At 38.5% G+C, this 12,785-nt stretch overlaps 1 protein-coding gene across 13 annotated transcripts in view; it reads right to left on the bottom strand.

Moving 5' to 3' along the window:
* CLEC16A (C-type lectin domain containing 16A) overlaps nt 1-12,785 on the bottom strand; it is a 191,122-nt gene that overhangs the window by 117,598 nt on the left and 60,739 nt on the right. For all 13 annotated transcript variants that reach the window (XM_054042083.1, XM_054042084.1, XM_054042087.1 and 10 more), the window contains 2 exons: nt 11,036-11,136; nt 1,898-2,020 (listed from right to left, as the gene is read on the bottom strand). In XM_054042083.1, the coding sequence (XP_053898058.1) occupies nt 1,898-2,020; nt 11,036-11,136 (224 nt within the window). The remainder of the gene's footprint in view (nt 1-1,897; nt 2,021-11,035; nt 11,137-12,785) is intronic.

Here is a 12,785-nt window from a genome sequence, read left to right as displayed (position 1 = left end):
GGGAAGGGGGAGCCAGCAAAGGGATGCAAAGTGGCAAGTGACAGACAAAACAACAAGCTAGGAAAGTGATTGTTGCAGCAACATTTTAAATAGATATTTGTGAGGCAAGATTGCCTCTTGGGGGTGTGCATGTGCGTGAGAGAGAGAGAGGGGATGAGAATGTTGCCGTAGGCAAGATGAGGACTTGGATGAGAGTTTTAGTTGCGTGGATGATAAGAAATGCCATATCTCAGCAACATTATATTAGTCAAAAGGAATTTGCCATGTCTAGATTCTCACATCTAGGCTGTGTTTAAATCTTGCAGAGAAGATGATGATGCCCAGATTGTTGCCTAGTGATAAGGAAAAGAGGGAGGGTGGCAGGATTTGGGGGGGGGGGGGGGAGATTAAGACCTCTGTTTTGGCTATGTTGATCTTAAACTGACAGCTAGACATCCATGAGATGTCAGAAGGACACGAAGGGATTTTAGTTTAGACAGCAGATAGTGGTTCAGAGGAGAGGTAGATCTGACAATCCTCAGCATAAAGATCATAGTCTCATCCATGTTTCTGGATGAGATAACTTAGAGAAAAACCATAGAGGACGAAGAGGACCAAAACCAAGGCCCTGTGGACCCCCATCCAGAGTTGGAGCAGGAGGAGGTAATAAGGAGACTTCTCTGACTTATGTCTAACACACTATCAATTTTGGCCAGCAGTGCTAATTATGGATTCCAAGGAAGTGCTTTTGTTTAAATAGAAACCAAACAGATTCTAGCCCTGCATACCTTCCTTCCGCAAGCACATGCACTCTCAGTACATGACATCACGCAGCCTAAGGAGGATGTTTGTGAGAGTCACTTATTAAAATACTGTCAGAGTATCACTGTTTATGTTCACTGAATTATATAATGTATTAGAAAAACCTGAAACGAGGTCACTGCAGTCTATACATGAAATATTAGCACAAGTTAATGACTTCACAGAATCACACCCTATTAAGTAAACAAGCATTTCAGATGTTCACTTATGCATGGCTGAGGACTTGATTGAAGTGCTTTGGTGTCATAGCATGGGGGGAGCAAAGTGGCGGAATGCTAGTTTCCTCATTGAGTCTTTCGGGGGGAAGCCGGGGTAAGGGTGGGGGGGAAGGCAGTGAAGAGCTAATGCTTGAACACAATGTTTCCATGAGTTACTTAATTGAGAAGAGATGAGATGACTAGAGCCATTAGAAAAATGGGTGTGTTCCTCCCCCCACCCGCACAAATTTGAACTTTATAAAAAAAAACTTCAGTTTTCTGATTAAAAAACAAAAACATTCAAGGAAAGCAGACATCTTCTGTAAAAAAAAAAAAAATTAATTTAGCGGAATGCTCAATTTTGCATTAAAAAACGTTGATTGAAAATTTGTAATCAGCCTAGAAATGAAGGGCAGCTACAAACTAAGGAGCTAAATACTGCAAAAATTACACATGGAAGTAACTTTACTCGCAGCAGTAGTTTTACTGAAGTGCATGCGTGCAGGATTGGGACCGAATATCAGTTACTAAAATGTAAACTCTCTCTCTAGTCACTGCTTGCTGGACATTTTGCTTATGTAACAACAATAAGCAGGAACTCTAATGTCTTAGGCCTCCCTGTTGTCTTGAATTCAACAGCAACTATTCAGATGAAAAGCAGAATTTCTACTTACTCTGCACCCCAATGGAATGCCACCATGTGTCTCTTTCACAGGCCAGATCTGCTTATCATCTAACAAGCGCATGCTAGTTCCAGTTGAATAGCAGCGAGTCTCTTCCGCATGGGGAATGGGGCCATTTACTTAGTACTTCAAATATTTTAAGCATTGACGCTACATTTTCAGAACTTACTGCTGCACAAAAAAAGTAACCAGTTAACGTGATCAGAAATGCTCTACCTGGTTGAGCAGCATAATTCATTATCCTGATGAGCCTTTCTGCAAGCACGTGGTTGTATGAGCTTTTCTCCTCAGCATGCTGGGCTGGAAGCTGAATTCTCTCCAGCTTGACTGGGTCAATTCCTTTTGAAGTGGAAGAAAACAGGAGGATATTTTTTAGCTAATAGCTATGAAAAATTGCAATTAGTCATCTTGAAAAATGCAGAGTATCATAAGCAATACAGAACTGCATTGGCATAGAGTAAAATTGTGACATTTGAATGGCTGTGCCACAGTTAGAAAAGAAATCAACAACAGAAGATTGAACAAGTTTTACAACCTTCCAGGTTGGGATATTCAAAAGGAGCCTGAAGGATGGAGGCACTCAAATCCCACTGAAATGGACGCCTAAACTTCTTCAGTTCCTTAGAAAATCATTTAAAATTATTATTACTTTGTTGACAACTGACCAAGTCACGTAAGGGTCCTGCTGCAAGTCTGATTTAAGAAAACCAGAAAACAAATTTTCCTGTGTGAAGATGAATTTCTCTTAACAACCAACAGTTACAAGGGAACAAGCCAGATTAAAGGCTCATAATTATAACTCCAAAATGCTAAACACACTAGCTTTTGTGAAAGTTCTTACAAGAAATTAAAACATATGCCAAGTTTTCATGCCAAGCTGGATTTCTCAGAATATGCTGGTTTGAAATATTACCCTTTATGAACAACATGAGTTACACTAAGACCTCAGACAATGATTACAGACTGTGTTAAAAAGCTCATTGTCTTGATTCCAAGTAACTAAAACATTTCCATAATAGATCAGAACAATGTACTCCACTTTATTGAATTTCTTCCAACCCTTAACTCCTGCTTGCTAAGCCAATCCATTGTCACTTGGGATGCCTTATGGTTATATCTTTAAGTGTGCTTTTCAAAACACTTGATTTCAGTGTTTTAGTATAGCCTCACTTTATTTATTTGCCAGATAAAAGTAATTCCAACAGCTTGTAAGGTAAAAGTAAACATTTATTTTGTAGCAGGTATGAAGCCTGTTTAACATCCTTCTTTCAAACAGTTTTGCATATTAGTTTTGCACAGTTACGCTGCTGACTGTAATTATAATTGGCTGATGCAATTGTTTTGTTTCCCACTAAAAATCTTAAAGAAAGGTTTGTTTGCAACGGATTATGCCACTTCTATTCATTTTGAAGTATGCAGCATTTTACCATACCCTAAAGTATGATTTGTGTAGTATGCTGGATTCAAAGCAAAGCATTCTGACTGCAACAATGTAGTGGCAACACAGGATTCACAGGAGAAGTTTTCAGGTCTCATGTACTCCTTTCACATGAAGAGTACACCTAGCCATAGGAACAGTCTATTCCCTGCCATCTCAAATACTGAGCATGGCTTGTTGTTCAAAAACATCATATTTTTATACCATAATCTTTATTACTTGTTACTGCTTGGACAATATGGTTTGAAAATTGTTAATGACTTTATAAACAAAACTGAGGGGCATTAACAGTAATCACAAAAATGTGTGACTGACACTGTAGCGTGGAGGGTAATTGTGCCATTAGTAATGACATTTGCCTAAAGGGAGGGAAATAGATCAGCAGTAAAAGCCTTCTGCCAGCAAGCTACTATTTAAATATGTGACCAAATATTCAACTTCTGGGCTTTTTTAGATTTATTTAAGTGTGCAACATGTGTAATGAATAGAAACATAGATGCAATGTGTATAGATACAAGACAACACAATTCTAAATGAACACGCACTGACTTCACATACTTAGCATGTAAAATGGTTCTATATGGATTCCAGGGACACTATAGGGTCAATTTTCAGCTCGATAATTAACAAAATTCATTACTAGTAATTAGAATTCTGTGTGTGCTCTCACCCTTTGAAAAGTCCTACATTGCTTTGTCTAATCAGATGACACTGATATGAAAACGTTTCCAAGCCTGCACTATTAATGATACACAGCTTGAGCACCTGAAAGTTGCCCTTCTAAAGCAACAGAGCACATGTCCTCAATTCTATTTACTGTAGAAATATGCAAATACAAATGCAAGCAGCTTCCATACATTGACACCCATTCTAACAAGAGCATCATTTGCTGGTAATTACCGGTACTTACATTTTAGATGCGTAAATTGCACCCCTAGATAGGGCTCAGGGTAGAAGTACATAACAAGTACATGCAAACACTTCCTTCAGAAGTGGACATAAAAGTAGCACTATTCCACAGGAACAGATACCTCAACTACCATACCATACCACACCACAGTCAGAGCACTCTGTCTGACAACCAAGTCCCAAAGCCTTATAGGATGGCTTTATGGATCAAAGCCAACACTAACTCGGTGGTTCTCAATCTGTGGCCCGTGAGCTGCTTGCGGCCCAATCAGCACATCACTGCAGCCCATGTGACATCCTCAGGGCCATACAGGTAGTATTGGATGCAGCCCACAATGGTAAATAGTGCCTTAACTGAACCTGAAAGCAAATAGGAAGCCAGTCCAGCTTTTGAAGAACTATTGTTGCTTTTTACTATCACCACCTGAAAGGTGAGAAGTAGTCTTTCTTCTACACTAACTTTCCAGTGGTCTTCAAATACAGCACATTGGATTATTGTAATCTAGAAAACAGTAGCTAACAAACCTCTCTATATGATTTCTCCACTAAGGGAGACAAAGATAGACTGTTAACATGGGTTACATAATCCCCCAATTTAAGGAAGCTCATAACCAAAGTTTATAGAAGTTCAAATCCCTATACGGGTCATCACTTGTAATTATGGCCTTGGCTGGATCATCATATACAGGGATTAAAACCAGGACTTAAAAACATGAACCTCTACTGCTAGAGCTAAAATTACAGGCTGCATTAGTTCAGAGACAGAAGGTTCAAACATCCGTATATGGTCACTTATTAGAGGGGAAGTATCAAAGCTACAGTTAGCATGGGTTACACAAGGGTTATTGTGGCAGGGCCATGACCAGGGGAAAATGGAACTAGCTCCTCGTCTCACATAAGTGGAAAAATATTATCGGCCAATGATGCCTCCTGTAATTCAAAACCCACAAAGAAAACAAATGAACCCCCAAACTGCAAATCTCTTAGGCCAAACATGGCCCAAGCCACACAATAACTGGAGCAAGATTCATTCCTGTAATGTCTTAAAAATTTCTTCTGCACACTATCACCATCTGTGTAATCCAGGCAGTTTTCAGCCAACTCGCATCAAAATCTCAATTTCAGTTGGACACAGGGAACGGTGAGGTAAGACAGATGGAGCTGAATCCCATCCACACATCGGTGACACCACAACACAAACAATCTCAATTACCTCTAATGGTCTCAAATACATATTAAGCCAAAGGAACAACAAAATAGAGCCACAGGGAAGTTTGCCTGGTAAGCAATTGCCCAAAACCACATTTTGAGGCTTTTAAAAGTTCAGACTAGAACCCACTTAAAAGCACCCTAGTCAGGTCCCACAGAAGAATTAATAAACCTTATTGTCAATGGAATGCCAGCTGAAAGAAACAGCATGGACACCTGAGCAAGATCAATCAGAAACCAGTGCCAACTTGATCATATCTAGGCTGAAAGACCAGATGGTAGGGTTCAAGGAATCTGAGGACAAGACACTCATTTTGCTACAACCTTCACAATAATCTTCACCAAAAAGAAAATAAAGCATGATTACTGGAAAGATTATCAGTCACAAAAATTGATTTTTGAATAATGACTGAAACTGCATAGTAGTATTATCCACATTCTACTACCTTTTAGGGAAGGCCTGGTCATTTACCAGCACTTGATGCAATTCCTCCCCTCTTACAATACTCAAAACATGAAGGTCAAAAAACCAGTTCCTTTTACAGTAGGCACTGGTTCTTTGTCTCCCTTTCAGAATTTCAATGAGAGTATCTGCTGGAACTCATCCAGAGAAGACACTGCCTCTGTTCCTTCCAGGCACACATCTGCCCCTACAATGACTAGTTGCCAAGTTGGTGTCTAATTCATCTTATTTATGAAGAACTAAAAAAATCCCTCAGCATGAAAGATAGACTCGGCCAAAGAGTCAACATGACAGCAAAATATGTTAAAAGGAGACATACTGCTTGTCCATATCTAGGTTCCAGAGCAGGCCAAATTTTTAACAGAACAAATTTAATAATGGAACAAACAGAGAAGCAGGTCGTAAGGAAATGCCTACAAATCCATATACACAGGGAAACAGAAGTGATTATAGCTGCTTTGCATGCCTATGACTAAGTGATTTGGAATTGAGTTGCTTATGAAATTATATTCTGCAAAATAAGAATAGTCTGCAGAGAGATTATAGTCTGAGAATACACATTTGTGATCTTAAACTATGCTACTATTGTATTGTGTCCTAGCCCAATAAATGAGACTCAACTCCCCAAATTAGTAAAACTAAAAGGATTATATTTGAAAGGAAGTGTTCTATATGTACAGGGACCAGAATTAAAATATTTATCTAGCTGGATAGCTGTAAGAAAGGGTTTAATGTTGGATGCTGAAGTTATTGCAGTCTAACTAGTGCCATTATAATAAACTAAACATATAAAACCCACATTCATCTGCTCTACTGGAAATGTTTTAACTCCCTGAAATTTCACATTTTATAGAATTTCTCAAATTAACTTCACACATGCTGCACCCAAAAATGTACAGCTAACTGTATCTGATTTCATTTACATAATGTAACGAGAGCCTGATTTTTTTTTTTTTTTTTTTTTTTTTTTTTAAGTATTGGCAGTCTAGCATTATTAATACCCTTCAACATGAACTGCAAATGTAGCAGGTCAATGTTTTGCAACTGCAAGCTAGATGATCCCAATAAACCATGGGGTAAGGCGTATTTAGTACATAATGAACTTAAGACCTCACTCTTCGTTTTCTTTTATAGGACTTGATTTGTCACCAATCCCTGGCTTGCATCCTTAAAATACTCAATCTGCATTATTTTGGTCCTATCACATCCACTACACAATTCCAGCTGGAAAATAGAGCCACACAACAGACAAATCCATTTCTTCTCTCCACAGCATGTGGTTCTGTAGAATTATTTTTAACCAGTTTCAAAACCTAATTTTCTATCCCCCGGGGAAAAAAAAGTTGTCCACAGTTTTATAGTCTCTCCACCCACGTGTCCATAACCCTTAATTGGTTGTAAAATTAAAACATTCTAGACTTGCGCCCTCACCTTTCAGGACTTCTATCATCAATCTACTTGCCTTTTTGCTACCTGAACTTGTTCAAAGTGTTAAGAGAAATGCCTCTACCACTTTATTGAAGTCATAGTCTTCCCCTCCCCCCGCCCCACAGTGCTGTCCTGAAATGCTGAGTTTTTGTTCAACTGATTTCAGTTGAAGGCAGTCTGTTTCAGGAGTTGGAAGTTGAAATTCAATAAAAATGCTCCAGTCACGTAAGATACATTCTATACTTATCAGTATTTCAAAAAGATCCAAGAGGTGAAGTGGAAGTAGAATTTTCTGTTGGAAACTTGAACCAGAATTCATTTTGATTAGGGCTGTTGATTAATCGAGATTAATTGCAGTTTTAATCACACTGTTAAATAATAATAATAGAATACCATTTATTTAAATACTTCGGAGCTTTTTCTACATTTTCAAATATATTGATCTCAGTTACAACACAGAATACAAAATGTCCACTGCTCACTTTATTTTTATTACAAATATTTGCACTGTAAAAATGATAAACAAAAGTAAGTATTTTTCAGTTCATCTCAGACAAGTACTGTAGTGCAATCTCTTATCGTGAAAGTGCAACTTACAAATGTAGATTGTTTGTTACATAACTTCACTCAAAAACAAAATAATGCAAAACTTTAGAGCCTACAAGTCCACTCAGTCCTACTTCTCATTCAGCCAATCGTTAAGACAAACAAGTTTGTTTACATTTATGGGAAATAATGCTGCCCTCTTTTATTTACAATGTCACCAGAAAGTGAGAATTGTAGCCGGCATTGCAAGGTATTTATATGCCAGATATGTTAAGAACATAAGAACGGCCATACTGGGTCAGACCAAACGTCCATCTACCGACAGTGGCCAATGCCAGGTGCCCCAGAGGGAGTGAACCTAACAGGCAATGATCAAGTGATCTCTCGCCTGCCATCCATTTCCACCCTCTGACAAACAGAGGCTAGGGACACCATTCCTTAACCCATCCTGGCTAATAGCCATTAATGGACTTAAAAGAGAACTGGATAAATTCATGGAGGTTAAGCGCTGTTATAGTCCTAGCCTTCACAACCTCCTCAGGCAAGGAATTCCATAAGTTGACTGTGCGCTGTGTGAAGAAGAAATTCATTTTATTTGTTTTAAACCTGCTGCCCATCACTTTCATTTGGTGGCCCCTAGTTCTTGTATTATTGGAATAAGTAAATAACTTTTCCTTATCTACTTTCTCCATATCACTCATGATTTTATATACCTCTATCATATCCCCGCTTAGTCTCCTCTTTTCCAAGCTGAAAAGTCCTAGCCTCCTTAATCTCTCCTCATATGGGACCCATTCCAAACCCCTAATCATTTTAGTTGTCCTTCTCTGAACCTTTTCTAGTGCCAGTATATCTTTTTTGAGATGAGACCACCATATCTGTACGCAGTATTCAAGATGTGGACAATAATATATTCTCTGTCTTATTCTCTATCCCCTTTTGAATGATTCCTAACATCCTGTTTGCTTTTTTGACTGCACACTGCTTGGACATCTTCAGAGAACTATCTACGATGACTCCAAGATCTTTTTCCTGATTAGTTGTAGCTAAATTAGCCCCCATCATATTGTATGTATAGAATCATAGAATATGAGGGTTGGAAGGGACCTCAGGAAGTCATCTTGTCCAACCCCCTGCTCAAAGCAGGACTAATCCCCAGACAGATTTTTACCCCAGATCCCTAAATGGCCCCCTCAAGGACTGAACTCACAACCCTGGGTTTAGCAGGCCAATGCTCAAACCACTGAGCTATCTCTCCCGCCCCAAAAGACACGATTTCCCTTTACAGAAACAATGTTGACTTTTGCCCAACAATTTATGTTCTTCTATGTGTTAAACATTCATATCTCTCTTCATGCTTCAGCCACCATTCCAGAGGACATGCTTCCATGCTGATGACGCTCGTTAAAAAAATAACGCGTTAATTAAATATATTTCATGTTATAACAGTCTCGGATGATGACATAGTACATGTTGTTCATTTTAAGAACACTTTCACTGCAGATTTCAAAAAACGCAAAGAAGGTACCAATGTGAGATTTCTAAAGATAGCTACAGCACTCGACCCAAGGTTTAAGAATATGAAGTGCCTTCCAAAATCTGAGAGGCATGAGGTGTACAGCACATTTTCAGAAGTCTTAAAAGAGCAACACTCCGATGGGGAAACTACAGAACCCGAACCACCAAAAAAGAAAATCAACCTTCTGTTGGTGGCATCTGACTCAGATGAAAATGAACATGTGTTGGTCTGCACTGTTTTGGATTGTTAGCGAGCAGAACCCATCATCAGCATGGATGCATGCCCTCTGGAATGGTGGTTGAAGCATGAAGGGATATATGAATCTTTAGCGCATCTGGCATGTAAATATCTTGCAACGCCAGCTACAACAGTGCCATGCGAACACCTGTTCTCATTTTCAGTGACATTGTGAACAAGAAGCGGGCAGCATTATCTCCTGCAAATATAAACAAACTTGTTTGTCTGAGCCATTGGCTGAACAAAAAGTAGGGTCTAAAGTTTTACACTGTTTTATTTATTAATGCAGGGGTTTTTTTGTACATAATTCTACATTTGTAAGTTTAACTTTCATGATAAAGAGATCACACTTCAGTACTTGTATTAGGTGAATTAAAATACTATTTCTTTTGTTTTTTTACAGTGCAAATATTTGTAATCAAAAATAAATAAAGTGAGCACTGTACACTTTGTATTCTGTTATAATTGAAATCAACATATTTGAAAAATGTAGAAAACATTTAATATTTAAATAAATGGTGTTCTATTAACAACAGTGCAATTAATCACTAAATGTTTAATCACTTGACAGCTCTAATTTTGATGATTAACTGAATTGTATTGGTAATGGTTCAATGCTTCCATACACAACATTTGTTTCTATATTATGCAGACATTTGATGCATTTTATCTATCAGAACTTCCTAGAATTCTGACATTAGCATTCAGTTTACATTATTGTGTATGTCATATGTTCAAATCCTTTCACAATGAAAAAATCATTAAAGTTGCATCGGTTCATTACAAGATAATCAGCAGTAAAGCCAACTCTGCAGCTACCCCAAGTAATGTCACATATACAAGTGTATGGACCAACTGCAAAAACATATTAAAAGCAAAAAAAAAAAACCTTCATAATAAAATCTCTAAAACTGAAATTAAAGAATTATGATGCAACATATTTGTAGCTGTTGAGGACAAAGAAAATTGTGTCATTAACAAAGAATGAATTAAGGACTTGTGGAATTGAGTACCAATAGCAGGCCACAGTACACTTTCAAAAATAAGGGGCCTAATTCTCCACTGCCTTCCACATCCTGTAGTAATTTACACCTGAGCAAAAGGGTAAAATGCTACCAAGTGGGAATTCTTCACTCATACCAGTGGCAATATTTTATGCCCACTTTTCACTCACTTCAAACCACGTGTCTGTGAAAGTCAGAGGAGAATCAGGGCCCCAGTGTTCATACTGAACATACAGTATTTTATTAGTCCAGCTTAAGAGTCCTGAAGTCGAGTAACTGAGAATGAAGTGCAAATGAGTCTAATTCATTTCTAGTTCTAGGAAACCAAATGAAGAAACAAACCATCTAAACAATAATAGCATTCTATTAACAATTCTTCTAAAATGCAGATCCTACACAACCTTTACTGTCACTGCATTTGTTTTTCCTTTCGTCATATGAAGATTTTGTTTGTTGTGGTTTAAGTCATCTAGAAAAAACATATGTACTTCACTGAAGAAATGTTTACCAAACTAAGACCACTGAGTGCAGTCAAGTCTCTTTTATTCTCCTTTCTGTGGAAAGGCACATTTAAGAGTATCCAAAGTAATTAAGATCTTACCTTTATTTTGAGACATTGCATACAGAAGACAAAGTACAAAGAGAGCATAGTAATCATCTTCAGCACAGTCCTGTGCATTATATACCATATCGAGAAAAGGCCTGTGGAAAAGAGTAGTATTAAAATGGTTGTTTTGTTCTGATGCTAATTGTAACATAGCCTGTGCCATTACCTACCTATGGAACAGAATGACTCACTATCCAACTATGCCCCAATTTTCTCTTTAGATATGGTAAAGAGCAAAAGTCAAGCTGCTTGAAAGCAATTATTCTATTGTGTTTATTACTGGTATTACATCTGGCATCTTAGCAGGAATTTTCCCCACACCCTCCCAAATGGGTTATTTTTCAGGCCCAATGTTCACTGGCACTGGGGCCTTAAAAAAACAGGGGAAAAAATTACAGATTAGACATTCCACAGTTTGTTCTAAGCAGACACCACAAACTTCAGGGGGTTGTTTATACTTGTGTGTGACACAAAACTGCATTGGAACATATGGAAAACTAAGGACCAATGAACAACTTTGAGATGGTTACACCATTGCTTAGTATAAATAAAAGCACTGTTTACTAGAACAGAGCTACAGGTTTTACTCTAAGCCATGTATGGCGGAAACGATTATCCTTCCTATGTGGAGGAAGTCTAAAAGAAACAACCTGAGCTATTTAAATTGATTTCAAACCACTCTGTTAGCTTGGGTTCGATGTGGGGTGATTCAGTGACTAGTGCAAGAGACTTTACACAATCAAGTCATGACAAAGTTGTGGCCAAGTAAGTAGATACTTTCAAAACTCCATTTCTGGACTAAACAGACTTTCTGGAGCTTGGGCACATGAAGCAGCTATCAGCTCCAAATGGATTTTTATATAAAAAGCATTCCATGTGTGTAACTAACAAAAGCAAAAACTAGGTTCTGAGGCCTGCTTTGCAGTCTTTTTTGTAGAGCATGGCTAAAGTCGTCCTGTTTTGTACAATCACTCTTTGTTTCTCTACAGCCTCGACTATAGCAATATACTTGGCTTTAATTTCAGACAACCTAAATAGGAAGGTGCATCTGAAGAAGTGAGGTTTTTTTACCCACGAAAGCTTATGCCCAAATTAATCCATTAGTCTTTAAGGTGCCACCAGACTCCTCGTTGTTTAAATAGGAAGCGGAGTTTAGTTGGGGACAACACTTCAAAGGAGGATGGGTCACAAGTGAGATACCAAGCTTCAGCACTATTTTAGCACTTCTCACTTTCAGAAAGATAATAATTACAATACTGCAGTTAGATAAACATGTACCCTGGTTCTACAGATTAACTGAGGCAGTTTAAATAACTTCTCCAGATCCAGAGGCAGTAAGTGAGCACTGGAACTAGAACTCAGCAAGGTTTACAAGTCTGAGCACAGAGACAAGAACTCTTATCTCTAGGTTTTAAAGTTTGTTAACAATTAAATACATTAAGCCATTCTGAGAGCCTGTGATCAAGGCTGATGTGCTAATGAGGGCCTGAGGCCAGTTAGGTCACCTGGCATCACCTGAGAGGAGGGCAACCAGGTTTAAATTGAGAACGAAGCTCAGCTGGAGAAGGGATGGGACAGCACTATAAAACCGGAAAGCTGAGAGTAGAAGGGGGCTGTAGAGGAAGGCATCTACCCTCCCCGGGATGAGGGAGGTCATCAGGGAGAAGCAGGAAGCACAGAGGGAGAGTAAGCCCTCTGAGCCTGTCTTGGAGTAAGTAGTGTGGCAAGAGGCTAGGAGGGGTGA

The sequence above is a fragment of the Malaclemys terrapin genome, chromosome 10, assembly GCF_027887155.1.
Source record: "Malaclemys terrapin pileata isolate rMalTer1 chromosome 10, rMalTer1.hap1, whole genome shotgun sequence".
Classification (NCBI taxonomy): Eukaryota; Metazoa; Chordata; order Testudines; family Emydidae; genus Malaclemys; species Malaclemys terrapin.
This window is presented reverse-complemented; position numbering and strand designations above follow the sequence as displayed.